This window comes from Rosa chinensis, chromosome 6, assembly GCF_002994745.2.
Source record: "Rosa chinensis cultivar Old Blush chromosome 6, RchiOBHm-V2, whole genome shotgun sequence".
Classification (NCBI taxonomy): domain Eukaryota; kingdom Viridiplantae; phylum Streptophyta; class Magnoliopsida; order Rosales; family Rosaceae; genus Rosa; species Rosa chinensis.
The window spans coordinates 66,484,519-66,503,715 of record NC_037093.1 but is presented as its reverse complement, the minus strand read 5'-3'; the positions used below and the strand labels follow the sequence as shown (position 1 = coordinate 66,503,715).

Below are 19,197 nucleotides of genomic sequence, written 5' to 3'. Positions count from 1 at the left end.
CATGCCAAATCTGAAACTCAAAATCTTCTGAAATCTTTTCTTGCCTTTACTGAGACACAATTCAATCAAAAGGTACAACACATTCGTTCTGATAATGGAAGTGAGTTTTTATCTATGCGTGCATGCATCATTCATCAGCACTCTTACGTTTACACACCCCAACAAAATGGAGTTGTGGAACGAAAACATAGCCATATAATCACGATTTCCAGTGCTTTACTTTTTCAAGCTAATCTTCCATTAGAGTTTTGGGTGGAATGTGTTCTCACAGCAATTTATCTTATCAACCGTCTGCCTACACCACTTTTGTCTGGTAAATCTCCATTTGAAAAAATATTTCAACGTGTTCCTCAATATTCTCATATTCGTGTTTTTGGTTGTCTTGCATATGCCACTAATGTTCACCCCAAACACAAATTTGATCCTCGTGCTCATAAATGCATATTTGTTGGATATCCTTTTGGTCAAAAGACATATAAACTTTATGATCTAACTACCAAAAAGGTTTTCACTAGCAAGGATGTTGTTTTTCATGAGGATATCTTTTCTTATAAGCAAGATTCTCCTAATCTTTCTCTGCAGCCTCATGATGCAGTACTTCCTAATGTGATTCCTGAAAATGATATCCCTCAAGAACCCTTGTCTGCATCTAGGGTTTCTCCCATTGAACACACCCTTCCTCAAGTTGACAATTCTTTATCTCCAGATGTCTTATCTGACCATAAGACTCATCCCAATGATCAGACACCCCCATCACCATCTCCACATCATTCATCCCCTCCACTTGACAACTCTTCACCTTCATCACCATCTTTACCTCCTTCTTCTCTTCTAGTACCTAATGAGGATATTGTCCCTGCACTTCGCCGCTCAGAATGCGTTAGAAAATCAAATGTCAAACTAAAAGATTATGTTTGTTCTTATGTTGTGTTGCCTACCCAGGATGATTCATCATCTTTGTGGCCATTTCCTAATAAAGATACGCGTTATCCACTTTCTAATTACATTTCCTATCACCGTTTTTCTTCATCTCACCGTTCTTTTATTGCCAATATTACTCGAAATGTGGAACCTAATAGTTTTGCAGATGCCATAAAAAATCATCATTGGCAAGAAGCAATGACATATGAAATTCAAGCTTTGGAGGCTAACAACACCTAGAGCCTTACTCCTCTTCCTCCCAGCAAGGAACCCATTGGCTGCAAATGGGTGTACAAGATCAAGTATAACTCAAATGGCACCATTGAACGTTACAAGGCCTGCCTCGTTGCCAAGGGTTACACCCAAGTTGAAGGGGTGGATTATTGTGAGACTTTCTCACCCACTGCCAAGCTCACCACATTTAGGTGTCTCCTCACTATTGCTGCCTCCCGAAATTGGAGTCTTCATCAAATGGACGTACAAAATGCATTCCTTCATGGTGACCTTCATGAAGAGGTTTATATGCTTCCTCCACCTGGATTCAGTCGACATGGGGAGAATCTGGTATGTCGACTAAACAAGTCATTGTATGGTCTCAAACAAGCTTCCCGAAATTAGTTCTCCAAATTTTCCAATGCTATTCAAAAGGCTGGTTACAGGCAATCCAAGGCTGATTATTCATTATTTACACGTGTGGTTGGTAATTCTTTCACTGCTGTGCTCATTTATGTTGACGATATTGTGCTCGCTGGAAATGATTCCAAAGCCATTGAATTATTAAAGGAATTTTGCATAAAGGATCTTGGCAATCTTAAATATTTCTTGGGCATTGAAGTCTCACAGTCCAAGAAAGGAATTTTCGTTTCTCAACAAAAATAGGCATTAGATATTCTACTTGATGCAGGTCTTACAGGAGCACGTCGTCCATGTCATTTTCCTATGGAACAAAATTTAAAGCTTACACCTACAGATGAGGAAATTCTTAAAGATCCCACACGTTATCGGAGATTGATTGGGAAACTCATTTATCTCACTGTGACAAGACCAGATATTGTGTATTCTGTTCGGATTCTTAGCCAATTTTTGAATCAACCAAGGAAACCTCATATGGAAGCTGCCATGAGAGTATTGCATTTTATTAAGGGAAATCCGGGTAGAGGCATTTTCTTTCCACCAAAAAATGATTTGGTTTTAAAAGTTTATTGTGACTCAGATTGGGCAAGTTGTCCAACAACAAGAAAGTCAACAACTGGATATTCTGTTTTCCTTGGTAATTCATTGATTTCTTGGAAATTTAAGAAGCAAAGTAATGTGGCGTGTTCATCAGCAGAAGCCGAGTACCGTGCTATGGCTATGACTTGTCGAGAATTAACTTGGTTGAGGTACAGTTTACAAGATTTTCATATTATTCATGATAAACCTGCTTCTTTGTATTGTGACAACCAAACTACATTACATATTGCCGCCAACCCGGTTTTTCATGAAAGAACAAAACATAATCTCTATGTCATGTGGTTCTAGAGAAGCTACAAGCCGGATTGATTTCCACTAGATATGTTCCTTCTTCTCTACAAATCGCAGACATTTTCACAAAGGCATTGGGAAGAGTTAGTTTTGAATCTTTAATTTCCAACTTGAGGGGGAGTGTTGAGAATCTCTCCAACTTGAGGGGGAGTGTTGAGAATCTCTCATGATGTGGAAAGATTTAGGTGTAAATGCTAATTGTTTCCCTTCACATTTTGTCAATCGTTGTAATTTATTTTTGTGATAATACTTAGGATCTAGACTATTCCATATCATAGAAGGTAGATTGATTTCTTATATATCTTGTAATATTCTGAATTGTAATCATAATCAATATACCAATTATCATTTTCACAATAGACATAAGGGTTTACACTGCATAAGTGAACGGTTTGCATAGGTCGCTAGGGAATGACTGGTGAGACTTTGGCCGGCATCCAATTCAACCCTCAATCCATGCCGACTCATTCAGTACTAGTCATTAGGTTCCAACATTTCATATACAAATGACTACCAATATCATTTATGTTATACAATCATCTTCAGTTTCATGAAAGATACATCAAAGATCAGTTACAACTTGAATAAACATTGAAAATTAAAGGAACTTTGGTATATATACAATGGCAAAGAATGTACCCTTGCAAAATTAGAGCAGAAAATTTTTCCAAGGGGGAAAAAGAAAACTATTATGTGTAGGAACGTGTTTCTATCTGTATATTCTCATGATGAGCAAACCAGAGGCTAAACCCTGACGGCGAATCCATCTCACTCACACGGAGCATTGCAGTCAATTAGTACTGCTTATATACTGTGTTCTATAACACGGTGTTTGGTGATCTTCCGCAACTATCCAAAACAATCTCAAACAAATCATTAGACTCCTCATCAAAATCTAATGCCCGGTTTGCAGTGCCTGGATATTGGCTGCCTCTGGTTGTACTCCGATTAAGCCACTGAGAATCGATCCTTCCCATCGAAAAGAGCTCCTTGCTATCTTCATAAAAGGCATGAGAGGAGGCATTTCCTAGAGGACCAACAAAGCAGGGATTGGGGGTCCTGTGCCCATTTGCTGGTGCATATTTGAACACACTTTGTCCAAAATTGACCAATACCTCAATATCTGTGTTTGCTGCAAGAGTTGGGTACAGAGGAGTCCCAAACTCCTCCGACTTGCAATGCACCACATGAACTAGCTCCGATTCTACAGTGAAGTAGACCTTCTTTTGTCTTGGATCAAACCCACAACCGATTACATGGTCTGTTCTTCCCCACGCGGCTTTCTCCGATTCAAATGCAAGTTTAATCCCTGAAAGAAACTAACCAGAGTTAAAACTTGAAAATTACATAAAGTGAATAGCAGAAATTGCGGATGAAGGAAAGCATATACTGATGCAATAACACATAATAAGTCTACCAAATATTTGTTTTTAAAAAAGTTTCATCAACAACTTCAAACCTACTCCAGGTACAGCCAAGGATGGGCACCATGTAATGTGTATATACAAACATTAATTTTGTTTCACCTTCGTCATGCTAGAGATTCTTTAGGTGGGAGGTTTGATTCACTGGCGGTTCGCTGCTTTTTCCTTTGTCTCTACTGGCCAAAAATTTACCCAAAACTAGAAATTTTTAACCTATTGACTAGTTGAAGTCATACTAGACAATGCACATTGCAAGAACAGAGTGATTATCACCCATTGTCACCGTGTTAAAATTCAATGCGAGAGAGAAAAAGTCACTTACCATCGAGATGGACAGAACCGTTGGATCCGAATCCGATGCTTCCCGGATAGCTTCCCGGAAGTTTCATCGGAAGCAAGCCACCTGTAGTGAGCCCCAATGACAGTAATACGGCTTCTTCTTTTCTCTGATCATGTTCATCTATAACACCAAGCTTCAGTTCCTCAATTTTATTATTTCTCTGCGCACTACTAGTGACATGTACTAAAGATTCTGAACTCGGCATCTCAATGAACTTCTCTTTAATGAGCTTGGTCTTCTCACTTTCACTATTTACTTCATCTCCAAGAGAAAACAAAACCGTGATCTCGAAATAGGCCTCTTGGGGAAATGAGTTGTTCCCTAAAGGAGGCCCCGGCAAAGGAAGAGAGGTCCTAATCACAGAGGCAGCAGCTGCGGTGGTGCTCCCGGAATTCAACACTCTTTTCAGGCCGGAGTTTAATCTGATCTTCTGCATGAAATCCACCGATCCTTGACAAACTTCCCAACTAATCTCCGGCTCCGTCTCTCTCACTCTGTGCTCACCAACGGCGCACAACCCCAACAGCCGCCTCGATCGCGTGGACGGTGACGACGTGTAAGTGGTCGCAAAAGCAAATCGTGACCACCCATTTTCGACGGCGTCGGTGACGGAGGAGGGATGATCAGACCAACTAAAAAGAGGGGATGCTTTTCCCGAAACCCCACGACGATACATGTAGTAGTTATTCCCCGTTTTCTTACTTGAAACATGATCAACCTGCAGACCCTGTTGCTGATTATTATGAAGCTTGGCAATTCCGGCTTCCAAGCTCTGGTCACTTCTAATATTCACCCTCCTCGGCGTCGTCTGGTTACCCGTTTCTTTCCGTTTCTTACAGCAATCCAACCGCCATAGTACCAGAACAACAAAGGCAGCGAGGAGTACTCCAAGACACACTAGCAACGCCGCAACCAATTGTATCTGCCCCATTTATTCTTAATTTGCTTGAATGAGGAATCAATGGTGGAATAGATAAGAGCAGAGATTATAAGGACAGAACCAGAGAGCGGAGGAGGAGGGCAGGCGTGGACCAAGACTGGTTCAAGAAAGGTAGGAAACTGAGGAAACGAAACAGGGCATGGTATGGCATATTGGCATTAGAATAAAGTCATGAGAGATGGCCGAAACGTTTATTCAAAAAGAGACTTTGAATTCTATACTTGGTTAATTGGGGTGAGCCGACAGTCCTTTACATTAAAAATACGCGTTGGTGTTTATTTCATTACGGCTTTTTCCCAAAGAGATGGGGGTGCCTTGGTAGTTAGGATATATAGACATGGTTGTGTTTAGTAGCATGCACTTCTAGAAAGCCAAAAGGTACAGAAATGTTAATGACGGTTTAATATTCTGGTTTTGACTATTTTTCAGGGTCTGGCAATATTAGGATTGTGAGAGGGGACGTTGAGACGGTTAAAATGAAAGTTACAAAAAGGTGAAATTGGTTGTTGTTTGTTTAATTCAAGGATTAAAGATATGTTTCTCTCAAAAAAACAAAAAAAAAGGATTAAAGATATGTCGATACTCAAAACCAGAGATAGGTAATTACTAATTACTAATCAGGGTTAGGAGGGGTGTAATAGGCAGACAGATTCCCTAAGATGGGGGATCATGATAGAGATTGTGGAAATCAAACTTTTGTCGTCTCCTTCAGATATGGGGGATAATCACAAAGATTATGGGAATATATGGAGTTATGGACGATTGGTATTATTAATGATTGAACTGAAAACTAGGGTTATTCTAAAAAGTTTCCTTGATCTCTTTTTCATGGTTAGTTCACGAGTTATGTTACCTTCTTGGATTATGGTTAGCCTTTGGAGAAATTATTCTGTATTTTTTTTTTTTGAAAATGATTTGATGTTATTAGATATCAAAGCCATAAAACCAGACCAGAGTCTAACATGCACTTACATAAGAAGCCAGTAAAGTCTAACATGCCTCATTAAAGTATAAAGGGATGCTCGCTGGATAGCAAGCAAGAACAACCTCGCTATTCTAAGGAAAAATCATTCATCTAGTCTAATTTGCCAGCATGCAATTGTGGTACAAATACAACTAGAGACATCTTAGAAAAAAGCTCATAGAGATTACTCCAACTTTAGAAGGCTTGTAACCAGATGTCTAATAGTAGAGACCTAGAAAAATGCTAGCTCCTTCCCCTTAGGATTGGAGCCAACACCCTCCTCGACCTCTTCGGGAGCCAACAACCTCTGCAACAAGTTGGTCTTGCTCTTCTTAACTGAAGCAATTGCAACAAACTCAACCAGCCCAAGCTTGAGCTTGAATCCAGACTAAAAAAACCAAGCAAAAATCTGAGCAGACGGAGAAGAGCCCATCAGCCCAAGTTTAGGCCCAGGCCCAAAAGCCCAAGTCCGTACCCGAGCAGACACACCAGCAACCTTCACCTCCAATTGCCAGGCTTCCGCTATCGCCATCTATCCTTCCGACAGTCGGCCTTTCCACCACCCCATCAATCCGACAAGAGAGTGACGCATCAACCTTGCTGCTTCCTGGATCACCAGAGGTGCACGCCTTGCATGTTGACTCGAAGGTTCCTCCTCTCTACAGACCAAGCAGCTGCCCCACGAAATAAAAAGCGATGCCGGCGATAATGAGAACACCCGATCCGACCTCCGATTCTCTTGCACAGCGAACCTACAGATGACTCGACCTAGGAAGGGATCGATCTGCCGGGATCCGAAATCAATTCCAAATACGAAAGCTTCTTCCCGCCCAGGAAGACGCGGTCCTCCAAACCAGAAATCCCGACGGGAACGTCACTAGGCACGGCGGAAAACCAACCGAGATGGTGGCGCCGCAGCTAGACTCGAAACCCTAGAGTTTCTGCTTTATTCCATAATATCACTTCTAGTATGGTATGTTGGTAGAACGGATAAATTATTCTGTATGATTGGATGTAACATGTATTTAATTAGTAAATTGTCAAATACATTTTTTGGTAAAAAATTGCCTATGTTGTAGATTTAGAGTTCAATTTTTTTATTATAAATTACATTCTAAATAACAGTATATATCAATCACATGTTAAATAACAATACAATATGTTACGTATTATACAGACTTCTTGATCTACAAAATAATTTGTCAAACATTTTTTTTCGGGTACAATAATTTGTCAAACATTTTGAAGTTGTTTAAGTGGTAAGTAGAGATTTCTCTCAAAAAAAAAAAAAAATGGTAAATAGAGATAATGAAAGAGCAAGAGTTTATCAAATATTGAATAATCAAACCAAATAGTCAAAGATTATGGGATTCAACACAAAATAATGAATTTGTCTCATGTGGTCTACTAATTTTGGCATTTGCAAAAGGAGAGCTAGAACATAGTTGGACGAGGGGAACACCACCCGAAAAATTTGTGCGTACGTCAGACATATCAGACACGTGGTACATCTGACCAATCAGATATCAGAAAATTTTCTCTTTATTCTGAAACTGCCCTTACTTTTTAAAAGTACAATATCCAAAATACCCTCATGCTGGGGCTGCCCCACGCAAGAATCTCTCACACCACCCATAGTGTCGTCTTTCGGTCAAGCATACCTGGCGGGGTGGAAGATTTGTGGTGGATTCAACACGCACTGATGCACACCACTAATTTCGTTTGTTTGTGATTCTACTTAGAAGTTACTCTGACCTCTCCATCTTGTTGTTCTGTAATAGTGGTTAATCAATCTGATACTCTATTCCTAATTAACTCATGGTGATGACCCTTGTTTGAAAACGCACAACTCGTTTACCATGTGCACCAGCAAAAGTATTACATTTCCGACCACCACTCTTATCGAGTAGTTAGTACTCTATAACCGTAGATCAAACGAGCTAATCAGTCAATACATAGAATCAATATACTTTTATTTTAAATTGATTAACTTGATATATCACTACATTCATTGAGAAACCTTTTATTACTTGAAAACTTTAGAAATATCCTTGAATTCATCTGTATGTGTTGACTATTGATACGATTCCATGGGCAGAATTGACCAAAGCTGCAACAAAATAAAGTGGAAGTTTCTTTGGTACATTAAATAAATTAAGGTGGAAGTTAGTACGGCTTAATTGTTAAAGAACGAAGGAGCTTTATCTTTTAGAAACCTAACACAAAAAGAATGGCGTCTTTACTGGTCAAAGTTCATTATTCCAGATATGTTTATACAAATAACAAATCGCGATTGGCAGCTACTCAACAGCTCAACCACAAAAGACCCACTAAATGCCGTTCTACTTAATTCATCAGTATGATCACAATGAAGGACCTTATTAATAATTGACCATCATCCAATGGCCAATCATATCACATGATAAGGACTAAGGAGATAAACTGCCATGACTTAAGGAGGAGATATTAAAGAGTCTACAAATTTCTCAAGTTTGCAACAAAATAACTATCCATACATGACATTATTGTTTATGGCTGACAGGCTGAGAACTAATGAGAGGATAAACGAAATGAATGAGAAAATCGTGATGGAACGATTAGACAATAGACATCAAATTAATCACCATCTAAACTCCGCATTCTATGAGACAATATCATTTTTATCAAAAGATTATTTTGCATACTTTATCAAGTTCGACAAAATATTTGGCATTGATTTATATGAATGGTAAATAAAAGAAAAGTAAAACTGCAAAATAAGAAATATGAAATTTACCACTAAATACATAACTTCTATCCTATTTTACATGTTATGAAAATCATAACATGCAAAATAGGGGAGAAAGAAAAACATTTTGGCAAAGCCTTATAAAGCAGAAGAACGTAAAGCCTGAGTTCGAGTCACATGGGGTAGAGTGAAATCCTTTAATCTTTTTTATAAATAAAAGAAAAGGAAAAAAAAAGAAAAAAAGAACGTAAAGCATTTTGGCAAAGCCTTATAATGCAGAAGTATGTAAGTAGGAGCCCATCCATTTCATTTCTTAGAGACATAATCGTCACTAGCTATGATTGGCTAATGTTTCTTTAGAGGATAATCTAGGACTAGGGAAACAAAACAAATTGATGGCATCTCCATTGGGTATTAAAATATGCAGGTAAAATCATTTTTGGCAACTATTTCTCTAAGAAGTTAATTTATGCACCTTTAATAATAAGGCTAATCCTTTCAACAAAAAAAAAAAACAATAAAGGCTAATTATAGTAAAACCATGACTGAAAATCATTAAAGGGTCAGTAATAGTTATTAGGTCTCATTTCTTGTCCATTTTTGTAAAAATTACATCACACTCCACATGCAATGACGAGTAATGATGTCACTGCTGGTATTTATTATAGCAAATTATTGAATGTTATCGTGTGGCATAAAATTACATAAAAATTTCTGCAACGTAGCGTAAGATCATTATATGTTTTTCTCCCAAAAAAAAGAAAGAAAAAAACACAAGAAGTAAAGTGTGGGTGAAAAGAGACCGAGCCGCTGTGTCTTTGGAAAGGCCTCTTATTAATCACTAGCATAACAAATGGTTATGTTCGAGTCACATGGGGTAGAGTGAAATCCTTTAATCCTTTTTATAAATAAAAGAAAAGGAAAAAAAAGAAAAAAAGAACGTAAAGCATTTTGGCAAAGCCTTATAATGCAGAAGTATGTAAGTAGGAGCCCATCCATTTCATTTCTTAGAGACATAATCGTCACTAGCTATGATTGGCTAATGTTTCTTTAGAGGATAATCTAGGACTAGGGAAACAAAACAAATTGATGGCATCTCCATTGGGTATTAAAATATGCAGGTAAAATCATTTTTGGCAACTATTTCTCTAAGAAGTTAATTTATGCACCTTTAATAATAAGGCTAATCCTTTCAACAAAAAAAAAAAACAATAAAGGCTAATTATAGTAAAACCATGACTGAAAATCATTAAAGGGTCAGTAATAGTTATTAGGTCTCATTTCTTGTCCATTTTTGTAAAAATTACATCACACTCCACATGCAATGACGAGTAATGATGTCACTGCTGGTATTTATTATAGCAAATTATTGAATGTTATCGTGTGGCATAAAATTACATAAAAGTTTCTGCAACGTAGTGTAAGATCATTATATGTTTTTCTCCCAAAAAAAAGAAAGAAAAAAACACAAGAAGTAAAGTGTGGGTGAAAAGAGACCGAGCCGCTGTGTCTTTGGAAAGGCCTCTTATTAATCACTAGCATAACAAATGGTTGGCCCATAAGCATATCATTGTCTTAGCATTGAGTAAAACCCAAGTCAGCCCATTAATAACGAGTCCAGAATTATCTCTTTTAGAAAGCCCATTTTGAAAGGCCCAACCGATTCAGTTCCCACAGGAACCTCAACTGGATAATGGATATACCCAGAAAATTCCTAATCTTCGTCGTCTCCAAAGCAACGAAGCCACACTCACAGTGACCTTCATAAATGAACCATGGTGAACCCCATCATCTGCAACCCAATACACACCACCCTCCCTTATAACAAACCCCTTCCTCTCCTTTTCCTCAATTCCTCCCAATCCCCATTCTTCAATTCCCAAATCAACCTGACCCTCAACCCAAAGCCCTCGTCCTCAATTTCCTTTAACAAACGAAGATGGAGGAGGAGCTATACAGCTGTGACGTCAGCCGCGAACTCCGAAATCGACATGGTGAGAAACAAGCAAGGCATATACACGCCGAAACAGAAGAAAGTGGTGATTTTATGGGACCTGGACAACAAACCCCCGCGCGGGCCGCCGTACCAGGCGGCCATGGCGCTGAAACAGGTGGCCCAGCACTTCGGCGAGGTAGTTGACGTGTCGGCCTACGCCAACCGCCACGCCTTCATCCACTTGCCCAACTGGGTAGTGGAGCAGCGCCGGGAACGGAAGCAATTAGACATTCTGGAGCGCAAGGGGATAGTCACGCCTCCCCAGCCTTACATTTGCGGAGTCTGCGGCCGGAAGTGTAAGTCGAATTTGGATTTGACGAAGCACTTCAAGCAGCTACACGAGCGGGAGCGGCAGAAGAAGCTGAACCGAATGCGGTCTCTGAAAGGGAAGAAACGGCAGCGTTTCAAGGAGAGGTTTATTTCGGGGAATCATAAGTACAATGAGGCTGCGAGTACTTTGATCAAGCCCAAGGTTGGGTATGGACTGGCGGCTGAGCTGAGAAGAGCTGGGGTTTTTGTGAAGACGGTGGAGGATAAGCCGCAGGCGGCGGATTGGGCATTGAAGAGGCAAATGCAGCATTCTATGAGCCGTGGGATTGACTGGTTGTTCTTGGTTTCGGACGATTCGGATTTTTCAGACATGTTGAGGAAGGCTAGAGAGTCCAGTTTGGGGACTGTGGTGGTGGGGGATTGGGATAGAGCTTTGGGGAGGCATGCGGATGTGTGGGTGCCGTGGACTGGGCTCGAAAAGGGGGAGATTTCCGAGAAGGATTTGGTGCCGAAAAGGAGGAGAAGTGAGTTCTCTGATGAGGATGAGGAGGAGGAGGATGGTGATGTTTCCGTGTTTTCGGATTTGGGATTTAGTGGTGGGAGTGAATTGGACAATGTGGTTGATGATCTTGTTGGACTAAGGTCTCAGGGGTCTGGTGGAATGAGGATTTCGGCGTTTTCAGAAGGGGAAGTGGAAGCAGGAGATTGGGAGGAAGACTATGAGGAAAGTGAGGATGGGGACTATTTGTTGGAGGACAGCGAGGATGAGGATTCAGAAGATGAATATGGGTTCTTTTGATATAGTGAGTTTGAATTTGTAGTTGTATCAGGCATGCCATTTGATTCAGCTGTGGCACTGTTTGATTAGCAATGCAGCTACATTGTGATAAATGGCAAAGGATGAAGTTGGTGTTCAAGAATGTAAAGTGTTCGTAGTTCCTGGTTAAGAATACAAAGATATTTGTGACCACATTTTCCTTCTCCATCGTCCACAGTCGAAGGTCCAAACTTATTTCTTTTAGATTCCCGTTAGCTTAATGTGACTACTAACTAACACTTAAAGTTCATCCCTGGCAACTTCGATACAACTGTTTGATCTAGGGTGTAGTCTGTAATCCAATACCTATATTCTGCTCAACTGGCTACTGATGTTCACTATAAGATTGCATTGCATTTCTTGTTTTAGCTTTTGTGATTTCGTCTCAAGTATCATGGGTGAGCTGGTGAGGTATGGACTTTGTTGAACGGGAAAAGATGGTACTACGACTTTAATAATGATCACCTGAACTTAAAGAAAAACATACTGAAATTGCCTTGCGTCTCTTTAGGACATGAGTTAAGCTTGCTTAGCTTGTGCTTCTAAAGATTCGCGGCACTGTAACGTAACTAATTTTGGAGAGGTGAAAATTGGGGCGTTACACATACCACTTAGATACTTCTTTTAAAGGGAGAATTTCACAAATGGTCACTCAACTATGACTCATTTGATACTTTGGTCACTGAAGTTTTAAATATATAACTTTGGTCACTCAAATATTACAAAGTCACCCAAAAAGTATTTATTATAATTTTTTTTAATGAAAAAAATTAACAAAGTGATTGACAGTGTAATAGTTGAGTGAACAAAGTGATATATTTGAAACTTCAGTAACCAAAGTGTCGAATGAGTCATAGTTGAGTGACAATTTGTGAAATTTATCTCCGTTGAAATTAGAGTGTGGACTTTCTGTATCAATGAAGTTTATAAGATACATGGTGTCTCCTTTTACTAATTACCGTCGTAGACTTCAAGTGTTTAAATCGTGTTGTTCACATGTTTGTTTGTTCTGGTTTCACGTGGTGTTCCTTATCCTTATCTTGATCACCTGAAAGTACATCAACAAATGTTGTGATGATAACTGGAGCTCGGGTGATTCGAATTTTGCTGGGGCGAAAAGGATGTGTAGCCTCATTGAGCAATGAGCAGTCAGTTCAGAATCCAAATGATTTAATAGATCACATGTACTTGTAAGTTCAAAACTTATTCTGGATCTCACATGCCATTATATATCCCTCAACATATACATATTGTTGAGATTTTACTTGTATTTGGTCCTTGATATTATAATGGTGTAGTAAAATCATATTCAATATGTTGGGGTGGCAGATGCCTTACCATGAGTCTTCCTTACTTCTGGGTGGCAATTGGCAAAAGTCCTTATCAGTAAGCAGCATGGTAAAGCGTTTTGACCTTAAAAGATTCTGGGTTTGGTTCTGATTCTTGTTCAGCACTCGACCTTGGTAAGCAGCATGATAAGGTTGTCTTCTTTCTAATCACCGGGAATAAAACACCCCGTTCATTTTATGAAAAATGATTTTTATAAATTCTAGTGTTCTGTCGTTAAATTTATTCAATTCCACTATGTTATTTACAGCAGAAATTCTAAATTGTTTCAGAGTATTGAAATTTCATAATCGAGAAACATTAAATTAGTCACTCTTTACGGTATATTCTATAGCTACTGTGAGCTACTCCTAGCTTGAATACACTTATTTACTGTAGGTTGGAACTGGGAAGTATAGAACAGCTAAAGCAGCTTCTTATTTTAATTGAGAAGTACTGTAGCATCTTAGAACCAGTTTCATTGTTGATTTTTTTTTTTTGGTCTGAAGTTTCATTGTTGACTTAAACAGTCGCAGTTTAGATGTGAAATGTAATATCCAAATTTAGTACAGAAATCATTTCTGAAGTTTCATTTTGCAAGACAATATCCGTTTCTCATTTACTATTTCTGTGCCGACTTAGAAAACCTCCAAGTTGCCCAGTTGACAAAAATTAAAGGTTACCGAGCTCATCCACATCGCACAATGTTCCACGTGTCGCTCATCCTCCACGTTTCAAGTGCCAAAATGAAAAAGATTGGATTGTCGACGCCAAACATCCAGCTCCTCGGCTTGGAACTTGTATGACGCAATCGGTGCCATCATTGGATTCATCGAGTACATAACTCAAAATGTATCGAAGGTATGCTCTAGTAATTTACGTAATTACTATGTAAATGTCAAATGATAGTTAATCTGACTATTCTCGATTATAGTTATAAAATTTTAAAATATGTTAAATTTAATACGAATGTCATGTACAAAGAAACTATCTTTGAGAATGTATCTAGTACCATAATAACTTATAAAGTCCTACGTTTAGAGTCACTTACATGATTCAATTGCCACCATAGATTACGACCAAAAAAAAAAAAAATTTGCCACCCCAGATTGCTCACTTACAAGTTACAACTAAGTTAGGTTAAATTATTTAATATATAAATTAAAATTGGTGAGTATTGAATTTGTGACGGTGGTTCTCGGCAGCGTTTGAAGTCATAACATTGAAAATGAGTAATTGACTACCCCCAATAATTTATACAGAAACCAGTGCTCTCTCGACACGTCCCAAAATCATTGTTTGATTTTAGGTGGCCCGAGCAAAGCAAGCAAGTGGCAAGCAAGCTAATCTCCAATAAATTGATACCATTCATGGCTTCAATATTAACAACAAAATTGACAATTGGAATCAGTATAAAAAATAAAGTGCCAAAGCCAAGCTCCTTGAACCGAACTGGGTTAAAAGCTATGGCAGTTTTTTGCCATTTCCATTGCTGTTCCCATCCACCACCGACCTCGGTGGGTCTGTGGTCCTCATCGTTTTTTATAGTTCACAAGTGGCAACAAAAACATCCCTCAAACTTTTCGGTTGACAAATTAAAATAATTTTTGATGTTGTAGGGAAGATCGGTCTATTTCATCTTCTTAAAGAATCGGCTCGTTCACTCATCTTTACGACGGATAACATTTATCTTAAATTGTCAAACCGTTTATATTATATAAAAATTATTTGATGATCTTATTGTATTAAATAAATATAATATTATCTTCATAAGTGTGTTTCACGAGAACTATATACATTTCTTAGATGAGAACATGTAAACTGTCATAATATTGTCTCAATTAATAAACAAAATATTATCTTCATAAGTATAAACCGTTCATTATATAAAAATTGTTTGATGATCTTATTGAATCAAATAAATAAAATATTATCTTTATAAGTGTATTTCATGAGAACTATATATATTTCTTAGATAAGAACATGTAGACTATAACAATAATAATGTCTCAATTAATAAACAGAGTAACTAAGACTAATTAATGAAGTGAATCGTCTACTCATGTTATACAAAATCACTAAACGACCTCTGACTTAATTGAATTTCTTCAAAGATGAACGTTATGTTGCATGGCAGTGATCGAGGCAATCGAGCTTGCATAAGTTCGTGATTTGAAGCATATTTGGCTTGAAGTTGACTCATCTTAATTCTAAGTTTTCTCCGCTCTCCCCAAATGGTACCTTGGCAATTACAGGTGGCATGGAAAAATTGTGTGCATAGCATTTCAATGATGCAATTTCGTTGTTCACATATTTTTCGTGAAGGAAACCAGGTGGCTGATGCATTGGCCAATTTTGGCTCTTCAGGTACGGGCTTTACTTGATTTGATTCAGCTCCAAGCTTTGTTAATCAATTTTGTTTAAGAGATAAGTTGGGTCTCCCTAATTTTCATTTTAGCTGATTTCTTTTGTTTTGGAAGGCAAGATGTTGGCTATCATTCCTTATCAGTAGTATTTTACATCTAGAAGGTGTAGGATATGACAATTCTTAGGTTCACCCCTAGGGTGAACGAGCATATTCACTCCCATTGTCGATTAACATCCTTTACTTAATAAATTTATAATCCAACGGTCCATATCTTAAATTAAGCTTTAAAGATTATCTCTGTAAAAAAAATCAACCAAATCGCAAATCGTTTAGTTATCCAATTGAATCAAACAAGTGGATGGTTCTAACAACACTTGCTACTATTATAATGAACCGTTCATGTATTTCATAGAAATGAATAACTAAAATGTCTTCAATTTGATTGATTTTTTACATACTATTCTTTGTATTATGTTATACAACATGAATGGTTGGATTAGAAAATTATAAAGTTATCATGCGTTAATCGCAATAGAGTGTGAATATGTTCATCCTAAAAATTGTTCTATAGGATATGTCATCTCCTCTTCTTACTTGTACACTTTATTTTTAATAAATCTTTTTAGTCGCAAAAAAAAAAAAAAAAACACGTTACGTTGTAAAACATGAACGGATTTGGTGTATCCTGGAAAAGAGGGCGGACCAATTATCCAAAGCTACTGTGGTTGAGATTGCGTGCAAGAGGAGTAAACATCCATCCACGTCGGCGGTCTCACATGCCCACAAAACCGCTACGTGGGTCCTCTTCCCCTAAGAGATTATATATAAGCGCTCCGAAAGGCCTTTTCAATTTTCATAGCAAACAAACCATAGCAGCAGTGCTGAAAGAGTGAAAGGGAAAGAGAGAAACTAGAGAGAGAGAGAGAGATATGAAATAGAACGAAGAAGAAGAAGCTAGGTAAGGTGGGAGCAGATGATGGAATATGTCGGCCATTTTTGTATTTATCTTCAACATACATCAACGTGGCGGCCGTGCCCATACGACACACTAGCAGCCAAGTACGAAACTAAATCCGATCCCTTCCCCTCTCTCTCCTCCTATATATGAATTTCACCTCATATTACGTATATAATCTTCATTCATTCATTTGAGTTTTGTTTTGTGTTGGTCTCTAAAGCTAGAAGCCACAAGAGAAAAGCTAAGGGAATCAACCCATATTAGCCAAGCCAGCTAGAGTTTTCGTTTTCTTGGGATGGAAGGAGAGTACAGTTGTTCGTCATCGTCTTCTTCCTCGACCACGAGCTTAGAGAAGCGCAAGAAGAGACAACATGAGCACGATGATAACCAGGAAAAGCCCTACAGAGGAATAAGGATGAGAAAGTGGGGCAAGTGGGTGGCCGAGATTAGAGAACCCAACAAGCGGTCCAGGATTTGGCTTGGTTCGTACACAACTCCTGTCGCCGCCGCCAGAGCCTACGACACCGCCGTTTTCTACCTCCGAGGCCCTTCTGCGAGACTCAACTTCCCGGAGTTAGTTTTCCAAGAAGGCCAGCTGCACGACATGTCGTCCGCTTCCATACGCAAGAAGGCCACCGAGGTTGGGGCCAAAGTCGACGCTCTCCAAACTGCTCTCCGGTCGCCGTCGTCGCAGTCGAAAACTGGCTCCCAGATTAAGCCTGATTTGAACGAATACCCGGACCCGGAAAACTCCGATGACAACTGATGAAACAGTTCCTAGGCACGATGATGATGAGACTGATCACCAACTGTCTATAATATTATTCTCTTTTCGTTGTTCTTTTCTTAATTATTGGTTTCTTCTTCTATATATTTCTAGCCATATTTCTATATATCTCAGTTGATGATAAACATATAGCTACCCTACTTGTGCAATAAGTGAGAGATAGATAGATAGATAAACATAGGAGGAGATATTATTGGAGTCTGAAAAAACAGAATCAAAAGAGTTGATTCTGTTTTGATTGGTATAGTATAGTTTTGGTTTTTCATCATGAAACTGTAACAGTTTGAAGAGCTAGCAATAGTTAGTTATTGGGTCATCAATGAATTCATTCCAATCTTTTTAGTTGCTTGTATGGTTTTGGTGGATGGAGGCGGCGGATCATTCTCTGCGGTTGGTATCGATTCTGGACCCGAGTTTGAGCAAAAGAACAAAACGGGAAAGGAACAGCGTTGGCCTACCTCATGGTATTTGGTTACAGACAAGCTATATCATTTCAATTTGATTTTGATAAGGAAGTTGCCAAACAAGAGCGAGTAGATAAGGAGATAAGGGAGGAGGCAGAGGCAGCAAAGAAGCGGTAACAACGATGATGTTCCTGTGGTGAAAGTATGAGGTAGCTAGGAAGAAGATGGTCCTCAATCAGAGAGGTTATGTCGCTCTCACCATTTACATATATAGTTTCATGATAGGACTCATAGTATGGTAGTGAAAGCTTCGTCATGGACGGTGGAGGCTTTTCTGTTTTCCTTTTTCCTTTTTAATAACTGCTTAATTAATATTATAGTTCTTTATTATGTATGAGCATGACTCTGAGGAATGAGAGAGCTAAGGCTTGGCCTGTGATCTGTATGGGGACCAAAACTGAGTTTATTATGTATTAAGGATGGTGATTCCTTTTTCTTTCGTTCTCTTTTCTCTTTGTAAGCCAAAATCTGCGGCTGGCTGGCTGCCCAACTGTCTGTGTTAATCAAATTCTTGACTTTCGTATCTCTTATAATTAACTAATCTACGGTCTTCATGGATCTTGCAGGCCTTATCGTAGTTGTTCTGTTTAATTAATTGCAGCTCTATGAATCTGCTTAGATTTTTTTCCCCCACTAGAGAAAATTTGAGGTTATCATTGAATTTTACATTAGTATTATGATCAATTATATGACTTCCATTTTTTTTTCTTTTTAAAGTTGTGATTGATTCAAAGCACCAAATTTACGAAGCAATTTAACATATGCTTAAATTGATATATCAGTAATTATATATTGAAGGTGGAATTTCTCAGTCGAGAGGTTTGACAGAAATAATACTATCCTAGCTAAGTCATCGCATGATTGAGTGGAGTTTATCTCTATGACACCTAAAGCTATAGAAAATCAGTTCCTGACAAGATGTTAAACTGGAAATGCCATCTTCTGCTGCAAACCAGTAGTCTATTGGCTAATTGGTTATAAAACCTTATCTTTCTTCTTCAACCGAAGAAAAATTCTCACTTCGTGGAAAAGTGGCATTTCGGTGGCGTAAACATGTAACAGATTCTCTTTACAGGTAACACATTCAGCTTTTGATTCAAAAAACCACATTTTCTAAATAAAAAGCTGATCCAGTACCTTTGCTTTACAATCAAAACAATTAGCAGCATTGTATAGAGAGAATCAGAACAGAATCATCCTTCTTTTCTCAACTACCGAGCAGATGATGTTTCATATCTTTGATTCAGAAACATCGGAGGAAATCACTATGGAATTTCTACTTTAACCGACCCATTATCAAACATGACCAATAATTCAATGCGACCCAAGCGCCAGGGTGTTACTAGCTTACTCAGTTACTCTAACCAGGT

General features: G+C 38.5%; 3 protein-coding genes and 1 long non-coding RNA gene across 5 annotated transcripts; 3 read left to right on the top strand and 1 right to left on the bottom strand.

Annotated features, from left to right (window-relative positions):
* Positions 1–2,939: 2,939 nt before the first annotated feature.
* Positions 2,940–5,343, bottom strand: LOC112168764. The gene is made up of 2 exons (XM_024305674.2): positions 4,192–5,343; positions 2,940–3,754 (listed from the first exon to the last, which is right to left on the bottom strand). Exons 1-2 carry the CDS (start codon positions 5,138–5,140, stop codon positions 3,264–3,266), a joined length of 1,440 nt encoding a protein of 479 aa, XP_024161442.1. The 5' UTR covers positions 5,141–5,343; the 3' UTR covers positions 2,940–3,263.
* A 5,205-nt stretch (positions 5,344–10,548) lies between these two features.
* LOC112174367 lies at positions 10,549–12,090 on the top strand. Its single transcript, XM_024312125.2, has one exon. It carries the CDS (start codon positions 10,617–10,619, stop codon positions 11,904–11,906), a length of 1,290 nt encoding a protein of 429 aa, XP_024167893.1. The 5' UTR covers positions 10,549–10,616; the 3' UTR covers positions 11,907–12,090.
* Positions 12,091–12,853: 763 nt separating this feature from the next.
* Positions 12,854–14,105, top strand: LOC121049818. The gene is made up of 3 exons (XR_005801407.1): positions 12,854–13,114; positions 13,254–13,387; positions 13,893–14,105. It is a non-coding gene; the product is annotated as an uncharacterized LOC121049818 (long non-coding RNA).
* Positions 14,106–16,460: 2,355 nt separating this feature from the next.
* Positions 16,461–18,352, top strand: LOC112171867 (ethylene-responsive transcription factor RAP2-1). Of its 2 annotated transcripts, none has more exons than XM_024308992.2 (2): positions 16,461–16,677; positions 16,797–18,352. In XM_024308992.2, exon 2 carries the CDS (start codon positions 16,872–16,874, stop codon positions 17,340–17,342), a length of 471 nt encoding a protein of 156 aa, XP_024164760.1. In that variant the 5' UTR covers positions 16,461–16,677; positions 16,797–16,871; the 3' UTR covers positions 17,343–18,352. The 2 variants fall into 2 exon arrangements, with proteins under 2 accessions (XP_024164760.1, XP_024164761.1); XM_024308993.2 differs by having other exon boundaries at positions 16,788–18,352.
* The last annotated feature ends 845 nt before the right edge of the window (positions 18,353–19,197 follow it).

What these genes read in the sequence shown, in the direction of transcription:
- LOC112174367 (XM_024312125.2), top strand. Translation starts at nt 10,617, where the DNA reads ATGGTGAACCCCATCATCTGCAACCCAATACACACCACCCTCCCTTAT.
- LOC112168764 (XM_024305674.2), bottom strand. Translation starts at nt 5,140, where the DNA reads ATGGGGCAGATACAATTGGTTGCGGCGTTGCTAGTGTGTCTTGGAGTA. An exon ending in CGGTTCTGTCCATCTCGATG is followed by an intron (nt 3,755 to 4,191) that starts GTAAGTGACTTT and finishes AGTTTCTTTCAG; the next exon opens with GGATTAAACTTGCATTTGAA.
- LOC112171867 (XM_024308992.2), top strand. Translation starts at nt 16,872, where the DNA reads ATGGAAGGAGAGTACAGTTGTTCGTCATCGTCTTCTTCCTCGACCACG.